At 35.8% G+C, this 22,101-nt stretch overlaps 1 protein-coding gene across 3 annotated transcripts in view; it reads left to right on the top strand.

Annotated features, from left to right (window-relative positions):
• The first annotated feature begins 10,120 nt into the window (after window positions 1-10,120).
• Window positions 10,121-22,101, top strand: part of LOC133072175 (platelet glycoprotein 4-like) — a 43,944-nt gene continuing 31,963 nt past the window's right edge. The window contains exons 1-2 of one of the 3 annotated variants that reach the window (XM_061165147.1): window positions 10,121-10,277; window positions 16,887-17,044. In XM_061165147.1, coding sequence (XP_061021130.1) covers window positions 16,925-17,044 — 120 coding nt within the window. In that variant the 5' untranslated portion in view covers window positions 10,121-10,277; window positions 16,887-16,924. Of the gene's footprint in view, window positions 10,515-16,886; window positions 17,045-22,101 lie in introns of all 3 variants that reach the window. The other 2 variants (XM_061165148.1, XM_061165146.1) reach the window with 2 other exon arrangements.

Raw genomic sequence — 22,101 nt, 5'->3', positions numbered from 1 at the left:
TATAGTCATAAGGGATTTGATTTAGGTCATACCTGGATGGTCTAGTGGTTTTTTCCACTTTCTTCAATTTCAGTCTGAATTTGGCAATAAGGAGTTCACTTCTTAACATTAAGAAGCATGTTTCACTTACTTTTATATACATGCTTAGTAAGAAGATATTTTTAAGTATTTTTAAGATATCTTAAGTAAAGATATTTAAATAACATGGTATTGTTAATATGCAGAATCTAGAAAAGGGTCAAGTGAACTTATTAATATCTACAAAAAACAGAAATAGGAGTTACAGGTGAAGAAAACAAACACGGTTACCAAGGGGTAAGTGGGCGGAGAGATAAATTGGGAGGGTGGGACTGAGATATACACAATTATCTGTTATCTGTTTTATATAACCAATAAGGACCTACCGTATAGCAGAGAATTCTACTCAATGTTTTACAATGTCTCATATGGGAAAAGTATCTAAAAAAGAGTGGGCATATGTATAGCTGTTTCACTTTGTTGTATAGCAGAAACTAACATAACATTGTAAATCAACTATATTCTAATAAAAACTAAAGACAAAACATATTTGTCATTGATGAACATGTGTTTAAGGCACTGAAATAGGAGTCTAAAACCTTTTTCTGCAAAGGCCCTGACAGGAAATACTGCAGGCTTTGCAGGTCATACGGCCTCTGGGGCAGTTGCCCCCACTCAGTTCCGTCACTAGAGCACAACAGCAGTTATAGACAACACCCGACAACTGGGCGTGGCTGTGTTCCAAGAAAGAATTATTTATAAAACACAGAGTGGAACAGTACCGGCCTATGTTTCATGGTTGGGTGACCCCTGCAGCAGAAGGTCCTTAAGTTGTACAGATCTTGGTATCGTGAGTAATCATTTTTAGTAGCCTGGTTAACCTGATAGTTTCCTGGAACACTACAATTATACTAACACATTACTTCCCTGGGGGCTCAGATGGTAAAGAATCTGCCTGCAGTGTGGGAGACCTGGGTTTGATCCCTGCATTGGGAAGATCCCCTGGAGGAGGGCATGGCTACCCACTCCAGTATTCTCGCCTGGAGAATCCCATGGATGGACAAGCCTGGATGGAGAAGCATGGCAGTCCACGGGGTTGCAAAGAGTCTGACACTTCTGAGAGACTAGCACACACATTACAGCTATGTAAAGTATATATCATACAAAACTGGGGCTACACAAAACAGATTCTCTTCAACTGACTGAACTGCTTTGCCACACAAACAAGAACCCTGACTTTGGGGGTTAGAGAGCCATGTTAACATCTGAATGGGACTGCTCTGCTATCTGAATGATTAAATAAGGATTATTAATCATATCTTGAATTGGTGGGGCTCAAACTCATTTATTTACTCTCTTCCCAGATTTTACTTATACTTGTTGGACAATGACATTTAGATTTGCTTTCCTTTTTATGGGTAGATATTTGCAAACTAAGGTTCTTAATATTTTAAAAATCCTTCTTCAATTTGGTTTTTATGCTTTGTGACAGCTGTTCTTGTTTCTATTATGAATAAATTTAAAATTCCTTTATCTTCTTTCTTTAAATATCATAGATAGAAATTTGCTTCTGGTGCCTGGGGTTTGAATTTCAGGCCTACCACTTACTGTGTGACCTTATAAAAATTAATTAACCCCTCCATTTCTTAGTCTCTTCATCTGTAAAATGAAGGTACTCATATCTCCATCATAGAGTGGTTTTGAGGATTAAATAAGTTAATGCATTAAACAAGTTAAAGAACTTTAGTTCTTTCCACAGTGAATATATAGAGTAAGCACTCAAATGTTAATTAAGACCTTGTAACTTTGATAGGTTATAATATCTGTGAGTTGATTGTCTTATAACTCATACTTCTTCTCTGTCAAAATTAGTAGCCCTGGAAAGATTATTCAACTTAATATGGAAAGCACTGAAAGTTCATTATTACCATGTTGTAACTGTTTTACCCTGGATTTGAATTTACCCTAGTTACAAGATAGTAAGTTAATCTAAACTGTACATGGATGCTGGCAAAAGACACATGATACTCCTAGATCAGAGACAAAAGATTCTGCTATAGTTCACTAAAAAGCACAAGTCAGTTCCCCTGGACCTCAAGTTTCACACGGGAGATGCAACAAGCTCAAATGGCTGTTGGGCACATAGTAAGATTATACTGTAGCTCAGGAAGACTGAGTTTCAGGGATCCATCACTTTCACAGCAAGCAGTAAGCAACACCTCTCATGGTTTAGGGGCAGGATTACATCATTCCTCCAGGTTCACCACTGCAAACAAAAGCCCAAGAAAAGGCCCACATAACAAGCAGCTAGGAGATTTATTTCTTAGCACATTCAGCAAGACATATAGAAAAACAAGAAGAATCTAGAAAAATGGCATTGATGAATCTATTTGCAGGGGGGGAATGGAGACAGAGATGTAGAGAACGGACGTAAGGACAAAGTGGGGGAGGTGAGAATGGGATGAATGAGAAAGTACCATCAAGAAATATATACTATCAGGTGTCAGACAGATGGCTGGTGGAAGCACATGGAACCTAGACTGGTGTCTGTGATGATCTGCAGGAGCAGGATAGAGGGAGGCAAGGTAAGTATAAATATGACTGATTCATGTTGTTTTGCGGCAGAAACAACATTGTAAAAATTAAAAAACAATTTTTAAAGGAAATTTTAAAAAATAATGATTACGAATACAAAGTGAAGTTTTCAAAAATACTGTTGGATGTTGCTATTTTGCTTGCTTCGCATAACTTATTTCCTGGTCTTAAAAGAAAAATCATTATAATACCCTTAATCTGTACAGGAATATAAAGTGCCGAGTGAAGAATAGAAAGAAGAGGAAAGATACAGTTCCAAAGAATAGCAAGGAGAGATAAGAAAGCCTTCCTAAGGGATCAATGCAAAGAAAGAGGAAAACAACAGAATATGAAAGACTACAGATCTCTTCAAGAAAATTAGAGAAACCAAGGGAACATGTCATGTAAATAAGGGCACAATAAAGGAAAGAAATGGTATGGACCCAACAGAAGCAGAAGATATTAAGAAGAGGTGGCAGGAATACACAGAAGTACTATACAAAAAAAGATCTTCATGACCCAGATAACCATGATGGTGTGATTACGCACATAGAGCCAACATCCTGGAATGCAACATCAAGTGGGCCTTAGAAAGCATCACTAGAAACAAAGTTAGTGGAGGTGATGGAATTCCACTTGAACTATTTCAAATCCTAAAAGATGATACTGTGAAAGTCCTGCTCTCAATATGCCAGCAAATTTGGAAAACTCAGCAGTGGCTACAAAACTGGAAAAGGCATTTTGATTTCAATCCCAAAATAATTCTCCAATTCTCAAAATTCTCCAGTCTAGGCTTCAACGGTGCATGAACCAAGAACTCCCAGATGTTCAAGCTGAATTTAGAAAAGGCAGAGGCACCAGAGTCAAATTGACAACATCTGTTGAATCATAGAAAAAGCAAGACAATTCAAGAAAAACATCTATTTCTGCTTCATTGACTATGCTAAAGCCTTTGAGTGTGTGCATCACAACAAAGTGTGGAAAATTATTAAAGAGATGAGAATACCATACCACCTTCTGTGCCTCCTGAGAAATCTGTATGCATGTCAAGAAGCAACAGTTAGAACTGAAAATGGAAAAATGGACTGATTCCAAATTGGGAAAGGAGTATGTCAAGGCTGTATATTGTCACCCTGCTTATTTAACTTCTATGCAGAGTACATCATGGGAAGAGCCAGGTTGGATGAATCACAAACTGGAATCAATATTGCCAGGAGAAATATCAATAACCTCTGATATGCAGATGACACTACCTTTATGGCAGAAAGCAAAGAGAAACTAAAGAGTCTCTTGATGAAGATGAAAGAGGAGAGTGAAAAAAGCTGGCTTGAAACTTAACATCCAAAAAATGAAGATGATGGTATCTGGTCCCATTACTTCATGGCAAATAGATAGGGAAACAATGGAAAACAATGACAGACTTTATTTTCTTGGGCTCCAAAATCACTGCAGATGGTGACTGCAGCCATGAAATTAAAAGACACTTGCTCCTTGGAAGAATAGCTATGACCCACCTACACAGCACATTAAAAAGCAGGGACATTACTTTGCCAACAAAGGTCCATCTAGTCAAAGCTATGGTTTTTCCAGTAGTTATATACAGATGTGAGAGTTGGGCCATAAAGAAGGCTGGGTGCCGAAGAATTAATGCTTTTGAACTGTGGTGTTGGAGAGGACTCTTGAGAGTCCCTTGGACTGCAAGGAGATCAAACTAGTCAGTCTTAAAGGAAATCAGTCCTGAATATTCACTAGAAGTACTGATGCTGAAGCTGATGCTGCAATACTTTGGCCACCTGATGAGAAGAGCCAACAAAAGACCCTGATGCTAGGAAAGATTGAAGGCAGGAGTAGAAGGGGATGACAGAGGATGAGATGGTTGGATGGCATCACTGACTTAATGGACATGAGTTTGTGCAAGCTCCAGGAGTTGGTGAAGGAAAGGGAAGCCTGGTGTTTTGCAGTCCATGGGGCTGCAAGGAGTTAGACACGACTGAGTGACTGAATAACGCAAGGGCAGAAGGAGGTACACAAAATGTTCTCAATATTTGAAATAGTTGTTTTCTCTGTTCTTTGGCTTGCACTGACATGGTAACTTTTATCATCAGATTATGGTAGTAACTGCACTATTTTATTAACTTTTTGTATCACATGACACTTTCCTGTAACTACATAGCTACCAATTAAGCGAATTCTAAACATGACTTTCAAATTCCTTCTGTAACTTTCTGAAACTTCCCTTAAATGTGAAATACTAATGATTCAATCTTCCTTTACATTGAATACATTCTCATTCTGTGGGAAACTCTATATTCACCACTGTACAATATCTAGATTACACTATTATGAAATTCAGAAGATATCAATCTGTTAATGCCATGGCAATTTTCTTCACAAAAAGGAGATAAGGAGTGTTGTCTGCTGTGGCAGAGACAGAGGTGGCCCCAAATATTTTGTCCACTCGCCTGCATCTCTCAGACCCCTACAATTAGAAGCAGTTTGTAATAAATTCTGGCTGACAGTCTATGGATGGAAGTTCCATGCAACGCTTCCTAGGAAGTGCCACACGATGCTCTCTAGGAAGCACGGCAGAGCACTGAGGTCCTATCACCTGCTGCCACACCTGACAACATGCAGAGATTCCCAGCAGCAAGACTCCCTGGGGTGGAGCGCTGCCTCAACAGAAAGTGTTATGAGAAAGAAAGAAATTGCTGTCATGTTAAGCCATGGAGAGTTTGCTAAGTTATATTATCATTAAAAAAAAAACCCAACTTTAAATAAAAAAAGGCCCTCTCAAAGGCAAAGTTTTTATGGTTCTCTTTGAAGTCATCAACAGCGTATATATTACCTGTGTAATAATCTGGAAACCTTGAAGAATCTTATATTTAAGGACTAAAATATCCTGTAGTAACATTTACTAAATGGTATAACTTAGAACACCAGTTCTGGGGTATGATAACAGATACTATATGGGAAAATTTGGTTCTCTGGGTAAATATTTGGGAAATATTGCAAACTAAATAGCCCTTCTAAGGAGTCACCAAACATATAAGCATGACATATGTTCCACTGATAATTCCTTCAATCCAGTTCTCTAAACATAAGCATGGAACACAGTTTTTCCATTCAATATTTAGGGTAGCAACTTACAGAATTCTAATTTTGGAAAGCTTACATTGGGAAAAGTTTAGTACTTCTTTTCAATAGGGCTGCTAAGTGATAGAGGGATCATGTGTATTTCGTATACTTCAAGAGCTTTAGATAAATGGGCACAATATAAGGAAGATAAAGAGGTTATATGTTGGCTCAAAAAGGAAGCCTCTTTACTCCTAATAAAGTGCTTGGAAACAAGCAAGGATAACCCTCAACTTCAGCTGGCAGCATTCAAGCTCCAAACTGGAATCATTTATTTGAGTGGGTGCCTAAAGAATTTGAACCTTAACTTCTCAGTCCTGACAAAAACTTTCTGTTACATAAATCCAGAGAGGATGTGGAGAGAAGGGAGCCCTCCTATACTTTGGTGTGAATGTAAATTGGTACAGGCACCAGGGAGAATAGTATGGAGGTTCCTTAAAACCAAAAATAATAGATCTACCATATAACCCTGCAATCCCACTCCTGGGCATATATCCAGAGAAAAATGTGATCTGAAAGGATACATGCACCTCAATGTTCATTGCAGCACTGTTTGCAATAGCCAAGACATGGAAGCAACCTAGATGTCCATCAATAGAGGAATGGATAAAGAAGAAATATATGCAGTGGAATATTACTCAGCCATTAAAAAGAATGAAATACTGTCATTTCCGGCAACATGGATGGACCTAAAGATTGTCATAATAGGTGAAGTAAGTCAGACAGAGAAGGATAAATATCATATGACATTCCTTATATGTGGAACATAAAAGGAAATTATACAAATGAACATACTTACAAAACAGAAAGAGACCAACAGAGAAACTGGGGGAAGGATGAGGGGAAGGGATAGTTAGAGAGTTTGGGATGGACATGTACACATGCACACACTGCTATATTTAAAATAGATAACCAACAAGGACCTACTGCAAAGCACATGGAACTCCACTCAGTGTTATGTGACAGGCTGGATGGGAGGTGAATTTGGGGGAGAACAGATACATGTACCTGTAGGGCTGAGTTCCTTCCCTGTTCACCTGAAACTATCAAACAATTAACATTGTTTCTTACTGGTCTACATCCCAATACAAAATAAAAAGTCTAAAAGACAAAAACATTTCCTGTTACATATAAAATTTTGAGGCAGATAAACAAAGGGAAGGACAAGGTATACACACCCATAAGCATGCATGGGTGTGCACACATGTGCACATATGTGTGCACATACATATGTATGTATATATAGATAAGAACATAAAAGTGATTTTTTTCCCTCTCCTTAGAGAGTTGAGTCAGCTGTGCAAACAAGTAAAGATGATGTCTGCCAAGATTTTTAGGTAGCCTTTGAAATTACATATTGATCTAGCTCTGCCCACATGAGAGCTATCCACATACACTGAGGCGCTCTCGCTTTAATCTGTCTTTTACACACAGCTCCTACCACAGCTTCTATGAAATATATGGGTAAGTTTATTTTATATCTTTGATGAAGTAGGTTTACTTTCATCCTGTGTTTTTATTCATTAGATTACATGGCTTAAGTCTAAACTTTAACGACCTTGATATTATGGATTTTATCTTTAGCAATGGTCCTTGAAATTTTCTTTTAAAAGTTGTATAGAAACCTCAATTTTAATCTCTCAAGCTTTCATGGGCATTATTGTGTACTTAATATGCTTTGTGTATTTAATATTCTCTTTTTAAACTATGTACATATAATATTTATTTTTATTCCTGCATGTGAAGCCCCTACTCACCATATAAATCAGGTAGAGCCTACCACTGGCTTAATACGTCTGTAAATGAACAAGGCAGTGATTGAAAATATAGGTGTTCATGTATATATAGATACACACATAATTATGTGTGCTACACACACATATGCACAAATATGTGTGTGTAAATATCCATGATTAGTTACCCCAAGGATTAAAGTGATGACACAAATTTTACCTTATTGTTTTATCCTGGTAACTAATACTGTGAAATACTTTACAGTGTATGTGTACTGTGTACTTTACAGGTCTTTAGGATAAAATTTATTTAATCTCAAAATAATTTTATTACTAGCCACATACAGAATATATTCATTTTCATTTCTTGTCTGTTGAATTTAGATATAACTTTCTAACATCAGGTTATTTAAAACTGTTATTCAGTTTTGTACAAATGTCTTAAAAAGAATATGTAAAGTTAGGTATTGACCAAAAACTCATTTATATATGTATATATATTTTTTCTTTCAGAAAAGTATATGGGCTCTTCAGTCAGATGATTGGGGTTTTAATCCTTGTTTTGGCATATATTAGTTGTGTGACCTCAACTAGTTGTCTAAAGAACATACAAGGTCAGTGAGATAACATACGTGAAACACTTTTTTCAGTAACTGACAGATAGTAAGCTCCCAATACATGTTAACTCTGTGACCGTATTATTATTAAAATGTATAGGTCTTTGACTGCCCTTACAATCTAGAAATGCAAAGCATATAATAAAATTCTTTTCATTTGTTAGGCTACAAAAAAGAATGAATCACTTAAACATTTTTATCTACTATATAAAATCTGCATTCATCTTTACATCTTAAATTTAAATCTACCATATGATTTAATCTTCAGCTTGAAACTGTACGTAGGCTCCAGAGTTAGTTTCTTTAACAAGAAAGAAAATCAGGAATATGATGACTATATGAGGCTCAGTTCGTAAAACCTATTATTATTAATAGCGCTGTGGTCAGAAATTGGACTCTGTGATCCCCCATCTAGAACTCTTTATTATGCATCTGTCATCTGCTTCCTAAATATGTTGTAATATTTACAATTACACAATGTACTTTACTCTTCCTCTTTCACTTCACAAGGGATAAAGTCCATGATTCAGCTGATTGAGAAATACTGTCCTAAAGGATTTTCTGAAACCATACAAAAGCTAGAAGAAAGTTTATTTATTAAAGTTTATAAAAACTGGAATTTTAAATAATCTTAAAAATAAAGTTTAAAATTAAAAAAAATCTTTTTTAAAGGGTCAAATGTTAAAAGTGTAGCTATTTCATTATTAATTAATAAGGACAAACAAACCCCAAGGAAAAAGAAAGATGAGCAAGTATATTAGCAGAATTTCTTTAAAATACAAACGCCAATATAATTAATAGGTTAAACTTCACTAAATTATTTACCAATAAAATAAGCACTTGTTAAAAATAAAGTTCAGTATGAACCAGTGTGTGTGATATTGAGACAGGCATTTGCAAACACTGCTGGGTACATGTATAAAAAGAAATTTGCTAATACTCTTTCTACCAAAAGAAAGTATGTATTATTGATCCAGAAATTTCAGTTTTGCTGTTTACCAGGCCCAAGTACATAAATAAAACCACACATATGAATTTTTAGCATTGTTTTTGTAAGATCAGTAAACAGGAAAACTCAAAAGTTCCATTAAATATGATATGGGTTATTTAAAACACAATACGCTTTTATTATGGACTATTTTTCAATAATTGAAAAAAAGCAGTTACTACTATTCATAATATGAGAGTATCTCCAAGGTACCTGATATTAAAAGAGGCAAGTAGCAGAAGTTATGATTCACTGTATGCACTAGTCCATATATATATGCATATAAGTTTGTGGGCAAGCTAAGTCGCTTCAGCATATCCGACTCTTTGCAATCCCAAGGACTGTAGCTTGCTAGGCTCCTACATCCATAGGATTCTCCAGGCAAGAACACTGGAATGGGTTGCCATTTCCTCCTCTAGGGGATCGAACCCTCATCTCTTATGTTTCCTGTACTTGCAGGCAGGTTCTTTACCACTAGCGCCACCTGGGAGGGTCTTTCTCTCAAAGAGCAAGGCCTTTTATTTGGTTAGATTTTAAAATAATGACTATTTTAAAGTAACTTATGTGTACACTTTTTTTACATTAAAAGTTCATCCTAAATAGTAGAATTATTTAAGTGTTATGTGATGGTTGTCTTTTTATCTGAAGAGATTGAAGATAAATTTAATGATTTTTAGTTTGCATAGAAGAACTTTTCAGTGGTCATGAAACTTCTGTAAAACGAACAGAAAATGATAGTGAAGAGCTTCCAGTTAGAACAATAGGCTATTTCCTTTTTTAAAGTTTGTCTGTCATCCTTGTTGACTGATAGTCTCCAGTTTTGTTTTGCAGTTATTAGCCTCAGCACCCTTTAGATTAATGCTGTATGGGAAAGTGTACTTTATTTAAACTTCATGAAATGAGTTTTTCAAGTTATATCATGCAGGAAAGTCAGACTGATAATTCTCTGATCTGCACTTCCTATCCATCCCCAGGTCTTAGTTTATCATCTGAAATAATGATCGTGTAGTAAAACTGAGTGTATTAAAGGCCACTCAGCAAGTTAGTTCCTTTTGTCTCTCTGGCAGCTGATAGGCTTGGATGGAAAACAGCGCGCGTGTGCACACACACACACACGCACACAAAGAGCTTCAGAGGATCTCAGATATGGGCAATGGATCTTCACCAGAATACAAAAAATAGACTCCAAGGATCCACATCAGTATTAAGATGAATGTGGGTTTCTTTCTCTTCTTTTAAATTTCTCTTGCAACGAAACACTCACTGAGATGTGGCATTGTCTCTCTTTTTTTTCCTTAAAGCATATTTAAACTTTCAAACTTTATGTATCATAAACTGAAATCAGGATTTCAGTGTAAGGTTTTCTAGGGAATATCATTTGATCCTACTAAGAATTAACTGTTCAAATGTTGGAGCATTTGACTGAAAAATCCTTTTTAACCTTTTTAAAAGGTGAGTCAATGTTTTCTTCATTTTTTAATAACAGATTTCTATCTTCCAAATGGTAGGAGATGACACTACTATATAAAAACTCTTAAGATGTTACAGAACAACAATAGAAAGAAGGAATTTTTTTGAGGTCATCAGGCTTTTTTAAAAAAATTAGGTTTGTGTTGTTTTATAACTTATCAATCTTCTTAACTTTTATTTGTTAAAAAAAATATTAAAACCTTGTCCACTAGTCTATGGCATTTTGCTTCTTGTTTAAAATCTTATGTTTATCTGTACATATTTGTGAATATTTAAAATAATGTACTATCCAATGTGATTAACTGCAGAACTTTCATTGTCTACTTAAGCTATTTATACATGATTTTTCATTTAAATTATGAATGAAAATCAGCATTAATGTAAATAAATATAGAATTATTTCTTATAAGTGATTTGTTACCCTTATAGCAACATGCTTTCTTCTATGCAATTATTAACTACTTATTATTTTAGAGTTATTAGTTTAACTTTTTATCTGAATTACCCAATTTTTGGTGAATTTGACATTTGTCTACATGGTGAAATGCAATGTGTTTTTGGACATGTTATTTTTAAGTGAACAAAGCTATTATAATTGCTACTGGGAATGGTAAATTGTATTAATTTCAAATAATGATTCTAAATTTAATAATTTTGTATAAATTATATAAAACTTGGTAACATAAAAAAACAAATCAGAATGAATGATTTTAGCTATTTAGGAAGCTTATGACAAATATCAGTGCATTATTTTCCTGAGTGATGATACCAAATTTAAATAAGAATATATCATTTTGAAGAAATTTAAAGTTATAATTTAATTAGTAATGGAATTCATACATAACTGCAATGGCATACATTTTCTGTATCTCAGTTTCCAGAATTATCAAGTTATATATTGAAAGGTATTTTCAAATACTTTTGCAAGTACTTTTGCAACTACTTTGCAAGTACTTTTCAGTCTTTCCTTCACTATGTGGTATTAAAATAGTAAAAGAAACATTGCTTTTAATATCAGTTCAAAAATTGCAAAAATTTTGTCATGTGGAAAGTCCAGTGGTCAACTGGATTTTGAGAAGAAAAATACATAGACTTTTTTTTCATTTACCAGAATCATTATAAGACCATAAAGATAAATCCAATACATAATCACCAGAGATCAGATTAACCTGCTGCTGTTGCTAAGTCACTTCAGCCGTGTCCGACTCTGTGCAACTCCATAAACGGCAGCCCACCAGGCTCCCCCGTCCCTGGGATTCTCCGGGCAAGAGCATGGAGTGGGTTGCCATTGCCTTCTCCAATGCATGAAAGTGAAAAGTGAAAGTGAAGTCGCTCAGTCGTGTCCGACTCTTCGCGACCCCATGGACTGCAGCCCACCAGGCTCCTCCGCCTATGGGAGTTTCCAGGCAAGAGTACTGGAGTGGGCTGCCATTGCCTTCTCCAAGATTAACCTGGGAGGATCTCCAAATTATAACCAGAGAGGTATTAGGCCAGAGTGTACTGAAAAATTTGTACTTTGCCTTGAAGTTTATTTACATATACTTGAGTCGTGGACTCTTCGGTCCTGAGGGAACTGGTTCTCTATCTTCTGATTCAATCACAAGGTGTTTTTCTTTTTCTTTTTTTTGGTTCACTGGCCCAAGTCACCCCTGGAAGTTTCAAAGAGCACTGTTTTAAACTAGAAGCTGCAATTCTATTTGCATGATAGTCTTAGTTTCTGTATATATAAAGGACAAATCATCTCATCAGATTTTATGGTAGTCTCAAGTGTTTTGCAAATAATCATTCCTACTTGTGTAAACTATGTTTATTAGATTTACAAAAATAATACTTGGTCAATATGCAATAATATTTTACTGTTATGATTATTTAAAATAATACCTCATAATAACATTTGAAATAAAAATAACATGGTGTGATAGGAATTTTTATCTCATTTAATCTGGTTTGACATTTGAAATTTGAAAAGATCCTGATGCTGGGAAAGATTGAAGGTGGGAGGAAAAGCGGATGACAGAGGCTAAGATGGTTGGATGGCATCACCAGCTCAATGGACATGAGTCTGAGTAAGCTCCAGGAGTTGGTGATGGACAGGGAAGCCTGGTGTGCTGCAACCCATGGGGTCACAAAGAGTCAGACACAACTGAGTTGAACTGACATTTGAAAGCTTACATGATATATATCATATCCAGTTAGAGAAAACTGAGCCACAGAGAAACTATATAATATTAAAACTCAGAATTGACCTAAATTACTTGACTTCAAAGCCCAGAATCAGTATAATTCCTGCAGACTGTATAGTATCTTACAACTTACAGTAAAACTTGAGGTAGAAAAAAAAGATAATAGTATTTTCATCTTGGATACATCAAAAATGGCTTCAGACAGTTCTATTTAAACCAATATGAATCTAAGCGAATCATTTCAAGCTTATAGCAGTCCCAGTAATCAAGTATTCCAAAAGTACTCTAAAAGATAAGATTGCTTCTAGAAGAATCTTTAGTATACTACATGAAGTCCAGTGCATTTCTTGTTTTAATTTTTTAAGACTGTCACCAAAACAGTTGTAAGTTCTAATATGTGAGAGGTACCATTTAGTGAAGTGTATCATTTTATGTCTATGTTTTTTTTTTCTATTATATATTTTAGCTCCATATATTCTGATAGGATGGAAATGCACAAGTAAATTGGAAGGTTTTTGGTAATTTCAATGAGAAAAGGTGTTGGAGATCCCCTAACCTAAATATTTAAACATTTTCCACAGAGCCCTTGGATCTTGGGTTCTTTGGGGATGACTCAGAGTCCATACTTTGACCAGAATAGCTTTTCTTTTAATTATCTTTGTATACTGGGATTGTGTGTAAAATAAGTATTAGTCTAATGACTTTGTGTTTCCACATGATGAAACACAAGATTTAAATGACTGATTTAACTAGCTGGATGTGAATCTACATCTTATTCATGGCTAGGGAATCATAGCTTTGTAAACATACCTAGAAATCATGTAAGAGTGTGAAAAGCAACTTTCATCATTCATATTCTACCTGCTGTTGCAGTAATCATTACCAAAACTCTAAAACTGGGTCATCTAGGTCCTGGCATTCATTGATGGCACAAGTATGACTTTTGTAACCCGAAATTGTTTTAAAGTATTGTAGTTCACAACCCAGGAAATTTTACCTCTGGCCAAGACTTTTCTTGGGCTTCCCTGGTAGCTCAGATGGTAAAGAATCTGCCTGCAACGCAGGAGACCCGGGTTTGATCCCTGGGTTGGAAAGATCCCCTGGAGAAGGGGATCTTCCAGTATCCTTGCCTGGAGAAGCCCATGAACAGACCATTGGGTCACAAAGAGTTGGACATGACTGAGCGACTAAAACTCACTTCAAGGTTTTCCTTGGTGGCATTTCCCAGGGAACAAAGCACTATCCACATATCTGAGTTATTACAGATTTTCAGGCAACTTTCTCTAATATTCTGACCTATTCATTGGAGAAGCTTCTTATAGCTTAGTCTCAGTTTCTGCCACCGGATTTCTAACATAGAGGAAAGGCATAATGCTCGTAAGTTCATTCCAGAAACACTTCATTGATTTGACAGAAAAGAAAAACCAGAGAAACTCTTAGTTCTTTTCAAGATAGCCCACATGTAGATATACTCGTGAATTCTACAAAAGGAATAAAATGTATAATCTCTGAAATGGTAGCGCTAATCTCCCTACAGACTCAAGAAAGGTATAAGATAGTGATACCTTATAAATCAAATCTGCCTTTTTATTTTCTCTTCTTGACCTGGGGTGGTGGTTTAGTCACTAAGTCGTGTCCGACTTCTGCGACCCCATGGGCTGTAACCCGCCAGGCTCCACTGTCCATGGATCCTCCAAGGGAGAATACTGGAGTGTGTTGCCATTTCCTTCCTGACCTAAGTCCCAATAATTAGTTTTCTTTCCTAAACCTGTGATTATTCTTCATTTCCTAAATTTAAGCACTTTAAGCAAGCAATAAATTGCTACAGGTATCTATATCTTACTGTTTCTTATGACAAAGAAATAACAATGATGAACAAAACTTAAAGTTAGCAGGTAAAACAAATTTCAGTATGTAAGAAGCTACATTATTAAGACAACCAATCGTGTAAGGCAGAAATATTATATGCTCTACATAGCTGCATTTGAGAGAAGAGTGGATAGAAACAACACTGCTTTTTGAATATAAACATTAGTGGAAAAGCAGCTGAATAGAATGTGCTGAGTAACTTGAACTTTTCTCTTATGTACTCAGTGTATGTCTTGCATAATGTGTTTGTCCCTTTTTTGCTGCAGGTGAATAAAACTACAGGTAACCCTTGAACATAGCAGGTTTAAACTTTGTGGGTGTACTTTTAGAGAATTTTTTCAGTAAATATCACAGTACTACCTGATCCACAATATGTAGCTGGCTGATCCATGGATGCAGAGCCACAGATAAGAAGGGCTACACTGTTTGTCAGACAGGATTTTTTTTTCCACTGTGTACAGGGTCCATGTCTGTAGCCCTTCTGTGTTGTTCAAGGGTCAACTCTATTTGGAATTTTGCAGTATGAAGTATAAGGTTAAAGTACGATTAGAATGGCAACATTCCCTCATGGTGACAAGATACTGAAGCATAATAAATGAACACAAGTATAGGTGTTTTCCACAGGTGTGGGCAGATACCTTCTAAAACCTTCACCATGTGGCTGAAATCACAGATAGCACCAAGCCATAAGTAGAACGCCCCCCTATGGTTTCATTACACTCAGTTGACCTTGTTTGACCATGGGTAAGTGAAACCACAGAGAGCAAAGCTGCTGAGAGAGCAGGACAAAACTCATGAGAAATATCTTGCCTATTCTTAAAAAAAAATGTAAATTTATATTAAGGTAACAAAAGTGAGTCAGGGAGTTCAAAATTTGAAAAAGTAGATAAATTCAATCTCACCTTTCAGTACATGTATGCAGGAATGTTACAGCAAAACTTCTTTCTTTGTTTATATGATCGAGACCAGTGTTAGGCTAGTAACTGTCTAACCATGCAACTCAACAGAATAAATTACTGACTGTTTTTTTGCACTTGACTCATCAGCAGTGGACTGTGTGAACTATTTCACTTCAATTTTAGGTCAAAGCAGACAGAACCTAGGCAGCACCCAGTCTGCCCATGACTTGATATCTCTGGGCTCAGGGTCCTTGAAAGTCATAATAATGAGTTTTCAGGTTTTGAGAGGAAGACACTGAAGAGCCTGTTGCTCCCTGGATCATCCAGTGGTCGTTCTTGGGACCCTTCCCTGTAGTCCATGGGGCTGCTTGAGTAAAGGGAAATGATTCAGGGATAGGTCTTGTATACTCTCGACTATGACAGCATATAGTCCCAAAACAGGCAAATATTCACATATATACCATTTTAGAAACAGTAGTTCAGTAATGTTTAAAACAATTCATATTCCATCTGTCAGAGTCGCAAAGGACATTAATATTGACTAATTTTATGGTTCCATGAAAACTGTGAGGGGATGTACAATTATACTTAGCAAAGGGGATTCTACCTGAGAATTATCTAGTCATTATTATCAGGGTTTACATAACTTGTTTCATTGCATTATGACCACCCTGGCCAAAGCCATAAAAGGTAACACTCTATCCTCAAGAAATTAATAAAAAAACCCACTCTACTTGCCTAGGAACACATAAAATTCCACAGGAAAAATGAATCATTTGTTTAACCTTGTGTGGTGTTTGTTTACATTGGAAAAATCATGTGGAACTAATGATGATATACATTTTATGAGGACCTCAATGTGAATCTGTTTGTTCATCCTAATATACAGTGGAAGAATCTTAGGTATTAGGCACAGGCAAGGGAAATCATAATGGATAAAAAATAAATAAATTGCCATGAAAAATTTCTTATAATTCTGTCTTTTTACATTTTGGGGAGAATCTAATTTTTCTTATTTCCTTTCCTATGCAATTAATTCTTTAAAAAAACTAGATGGTTCTTCAAGTGGACAGAAATAGTAATAAAATCATCATAGTGGTATTTCTACCACAACAAAGCTAGGGAGGGAAAACCTGAGATCATAACACATTATAATTTTTATTATCCTCACAAGATTGAAAAAAAATTTTTTTTTTTTTTTATCTGTAGCATTCATTCTGTTGGCATTTTTATTTTCCTTTGTCAGGGCATTTTGAAGTAGGGAAATTTTGTTTGTAAGCTACAAAACACATTCCATTTATCAATGTTAGGTCAACCCCATTTTGAAAAATGCTGTTGCAACCAAAACATCTCAGATGAATATGTTTTCAGATATTAAAATAATATATTCTTTGTTACAACAGGATCTACTCATTCTACTTAGAATTTCCCTGCAAGAAACATGGGCTGCGATAGAAACTGTGGGCTCATCACTGGTGCTGTCATCGGTGCAGTTGTGGCTCTGTTCGGGGGGATTTTAATGCCAGTTGGAGACATGCTTATTGAGAAGACAGTTAAAAAGGTACAAGTACTATCAAGAATATTTCTTGTCATTTTGATTCATTCCATTTTTATGCCCATTTTGCTTTGGGTGACTCTTTTGTATTTTACTTTAACTGGCAATTTTTGGCCTCCAACATAATAAACCACTGAAACTCTATGTTATAGAGAAATGGTCATAGTATGATTCATATTCTATACTAATGCACTGTCATCTTAAACCTAAATATCCAATTTTTGATTAAAAAACTATTATAGGTATGCAGGTAAGTAGAAGTAGCAGCTTTTAATTATGTTCAAACATTATGTTGATATGCTTTTTTGTACACATATATACCATTTTTATTGAAAGAAATATTCTTTAAATTCTACAGTACTTTAAAATTTTCAAAAGTTTCACATACATGATTTCATATAATTCCATAATAAACATTTTCTCCTATTTTTATGTTGCCCCAACTTCTCTCCTTACTGGTAACCACTCTGTTCTCTATATCCACGAATCTGTTTCTTTTCTGTTTTACTCATTAGTTTGCTGTATTTTTTTAGATTCCACTATAAGTACTATCACGAGCTTCCCTGGTGGCTCAGATGGTAAAGAATTTGCCTGCAATGCAGGAGACCGGGGTTTGATCCCTGGGTTGGGAAGACACCCTGGAGAAGGGAATGGTAACCCACTCTAGTATTCTTGCCTGGAAAATTCTATGGACAGAGGAGCCTTGTGGGCGACAGTCCATAGAGTTGCAAAGAGTCAGACATGACTTGTGACAAATGCTTTTACTTTTCCTAATATTGTATAGTATTTGTTTTTCTCTGTCTGATTATTTTCACTTAGCATAATGCCATCCACATTCATCCATGTTGCTTCAATTGGCAAAATTTCATTCTTTCTCTATGTCTGAGTAATATTCCACTGTGTATATATACCAAATCTTCTTTATCCATTCATCTATTGGTGGACATGTAGGTTGCTTCCATACTTTGGCAACTGTAAATAATGCAACTATGACCATTGAGGAACATGCATCTTTTCAAATTAGTGTTTTTGTTTTTCTTGAATACATATCCAGGGATAGAAATGCTGGGTCATATAGAGTTCTTTATTTAGATTTTGTGGACACCTCCACCCTTGCTGAATCAATTTACATTCTCTCCAACAATGTATGAGGGTTCCCTTTGCTCTACATCCTCACCAACATTTATTATTTGTGTTCATCAGAGATACTGGCCTTCAATTTCCTTTTTCTGTAATATATTTGTCTAGTTCTGGGATCAGGGTGATGCTGGCCTCATAGAATGAGTTTGGAAGTATTCCTTCCTCTGCAATTTTTTGGAATAGTATGAGAAGGATAGGTTTCAATTATTTTCTAAATGTTTAGTAGAGTTCACCTGTAAAGCCATCTGATCCTCAAATTTTGTTGTGAGTTTTTAAATTACTGATTTAATTTCATTATTGGTAATTTGTCTGTTCATATTTCCTATTTCTTCCTGGCTCAGTCTTGGGAGAATGTATCTTTCTAAGAATTTTTCCATTTTTTAGTCTAGATTATCCATTTTATTGGTATGTAGTTGTTCATAGTAGTCTCTTAAGATTTTGGGTATTTCTGTGGTGTTGGTTGTAACTTCTTTTTTATTTCTGATTTTATTAAGTTGGGTCATTTCTCTTTTTTTCTGATGAGTCTAGCTTAAAGGCTTATCATTTTTAATTATTGTTTTCAAGAGCTAGTTTTTAGTTTCACTGGGTTTTTTTTTTTTTTTTTAGTATCGATTTCATTTATTTCTGCTCTTATCTTTATGATATCTTTCCTTCTACTGTCTTTGGGTTTTGTTTATTCCTCTTTTTTCTAATTCCTTTAGGAGTCTGGTTAGGTTGCTTAACTGAGATTTTTTTGTTTGTTTCCTGATGTAAACCTGTATAGCTATACATTTCTGTTAGAACTGCTTTGCTGCATCCCTTAAGTTTTGAATTGTCATGTTTTCATTTTCATTTATCTTCGGGTGACTTTATATTTCCTCAGAGATCCATTAGTCGTTAAGAAGCATATTATTTAGCCTCCACATGGCTTGTTTTTGTGGCTCTTTTTCATGCCATTTAAGACTCCCTTTTAGAAAGATTACTGCTCAGTCTGTACTAACAAGAGGCACTCTGGTCTAGTGTGGTAGAATACACAGAACTGATGGGTGATGGGATGCACTGGGATAAAAGGATTAAATAGGGAGAGAGAGGAGTAAAAAATGCAAACTGGAAGATATCCAGTTGAGTTACTGAAGGAAATGTATTCCCTGGAAGAATAAAAGACAGAGGTTTTACAAGTAATTTGAATTGAACATCAGTATGTATTTCAAAGGTCGGTGCTCAGACAGATTTTATCATTACTATAGAGATTACATATAAAACTGAACAGTAGGTTTGCTCTCTAGAGAGTCTGAACATAGAAACAAAAGGTCAGAGAAACTGACCAACAGTAGGAGTTGGATTTCTGAATTTTATGTAAACCCAGCAGTAAAGAATCCACCTGTAATTCTGGAGACATGGGTTTGATCCCTGGGTCAGGAAGATCCCTGAAGAAGGAAATGGCTACCTTCTCCAGTATTTTTGTCTGGGAAATCCCATGCACAGAGGAGTCTGGAGGACCAGAGCCAATGGGGTCACAAGGGTTGGACATGACTTGGCAACTAAACCATCACCACTACAGTGAGCTGAGTGCCTTACCGCTGCCTCAAGGGCACTGAGTTTAATGCTGTTTATTTTACAAATATATACAAGTTTTGGTGCTGGTCAGTTTACCATTGAAATCATTACCATTACTAGCTTCATTTAATGGACTAATATCAAATTGGAAAGTTATTATCTGCATACAAACACCATTTAAAAAAAAGGAAGTAGAATTAAAGTACCTAATTTTAACAGATCAGAAAATCATCTCATGATGTTATCTAATTTTTAAAGTATAGATCTGGGACTCTGTGATACCTTTCAATTCTAAAAGATGACACCCTGACTCTAGCATTTGAAATGGCCTAAAACAATTGATTTATATATAAATATTATATATATGTGTGTGTGTGTGTGTGTGTGTGTGTGTGTGTGTGTGTGTATATACTCTTTATTTCTAAGCAACTTTTTAAGGACTGCATGGTAGAAACTTTTTTCTAACAATATTTTATACTATGATTCCTAGCAAATTTATGTGGAGACAGCAGGCTTATACAATCTTGCTAGATAAACTAAAAGTCAATGGTATGAGTTGCCATGAATGTGGAAAGCAGAAACTGTCAAAGACTTTAGAAAAAGAGAAAACTTTGCCAGTTTTTATGAAGGATAATTCATTACCTTGACATTGTTCATATCATTTGATAAATGTTTAGTGACTACTGTATAACAAAAGTAACTTTACATAATTTTTAAATTTCCCTATGATATTAATTATAGAACACAAAGAAAGGAATTAAGGATTTCTTTCTCTCAGCATGAACACACATACATGTTCATAATGCATACACATATAAGAAAATTTTCTGAACACGGAAACTGCTTGCAAGTGATTACAAACAGAATATTTTGGTACTGAGGAGAGGAGATGAAAAGTATTATCAGTATATTTCTGCTTTTTAAGAAGCTTTAATTTCACTGGATGGAGAATAAACATAAAAATGATAAAACAGCAGGGAAAGAACTGTCATAATTTTACACGGTTATTGTCACATAATTGGTTTATACAGTAATGCTAAGAACAAAGTAGTTAAAGCAATCTTAGAAAGTAAATAAGATTAGAGGTCTCCCCTCTAGGGTGGATAGGATTTGTATAATAACAGTAGTCAAAGTTTACTAGTGGAAACAACACAACACTGGAGTGGAAGATCTGATTCTCCATCTAGTTCAGTCACTCAGTCGTGTCTGTCTCTTTGGGACCTCATCAACTGCAGCACTCCAGGCTTCCCTGTTCATCACCAACTCCCAGAGCTTGCTCAGACTCACTTCCATTGAGTCGGTGATGCCCTCCAACCATCTCGTCCTCTGTCATCCCCTTCTCCTCATGCCTTCAATCATTCCCAGCATCAGGGTCTTTTCCAAGGAGTCAGTTCTTCGCATCAATGGCCAAAGTATTGGAACTTCAGCATCAGTCCTTCCAATGAATCTTCAGGACTGATTTCCTTTAGGATTGACTGGTTTGATGTCCTTGAGGTCCAAGGGACTCTCAAGAGTCTTCTCCAACACCACAGTTCAAAAGCATCAATTCTTTTGCATTCAACCTTCTTTACGGTCCAATTCTCACATCCATATATGACTACTGGAAAAACCACAGCTTTGACTAGACAGACCTTTGTTGGCAAAGTAATGTCTCTGCTTCTTAATATGTTGTCTATATTTGTCATAGCTTTCCTTCCAAGGAGCAAGCATCGTTAAATTTCATGGCTGCAGTCAACATTTGAAGCGATTTTGGAGCCCAAGAAAATAAAGTCTCTCACTGTTTCCATTGTCTCCCCATCTATTTGCCATGAAGTGATGGGACCAGATGCCCTGATCTTAGTTTCTTGAATGTTGAATTTTAAGCCAGCCTTTTCACTCTCCTCTTTCACTTTCATCAAGAAGCTCTTTAATTACTCTTTACTTTCTGTGATAAGGGTCAGTGTTATCTGCATATCTGAGATTAATGATATTTTTCCTGGAAATCTTAATTCCAGTTTGTGCTTCATCCAGCCTGGCACTTCACATAATGTACTCTGCATAGAAGTTATATAAGCAGGGTGACAATATACAGTCTTGACGTACTTCTTTTCTTTCTCAATTTGGAACCATTCTGTTGTTCCATGTCCGGTTCTAACTGTTGCTTCTTGACATGCACACAGATTTCTCAGGAGGCACAGAAGGTGGTCTGGTATTCTCATCTCTTTAAGGATTTTCCACAGTTTGTTGTGATCCACACAGTCAAAGGCTTTGGCATAGTCAATAAAGTAGATGTTTTTTTGGAACTCTTGCTTTTTTGATGATCCAATGGATGTTGGCAATTTGATCTCTGGTGCCTCTGCCTTTCCTAAATCCAGCTTGAACATCTGGATATTCTCCGTTCATGTACT

Source organism: Dama dama, chromosome 18 (assembly GCF_033118175.1).
Source record: "Dama dama isolate Ldn47 chromosome 18, ASM3311817v1, whole genome shotgun sequence".
Taxonomy (NCBI): Eukaryota; Metazoa; Chordata; class Mammalia; order Artiodactyla; family Cervidae; genus Dama; species Dama dama.
Note: the sequence above shows the minus strand (reverse complement) of the source record. Positions and strands in the feature narration are given on the sequence as shown.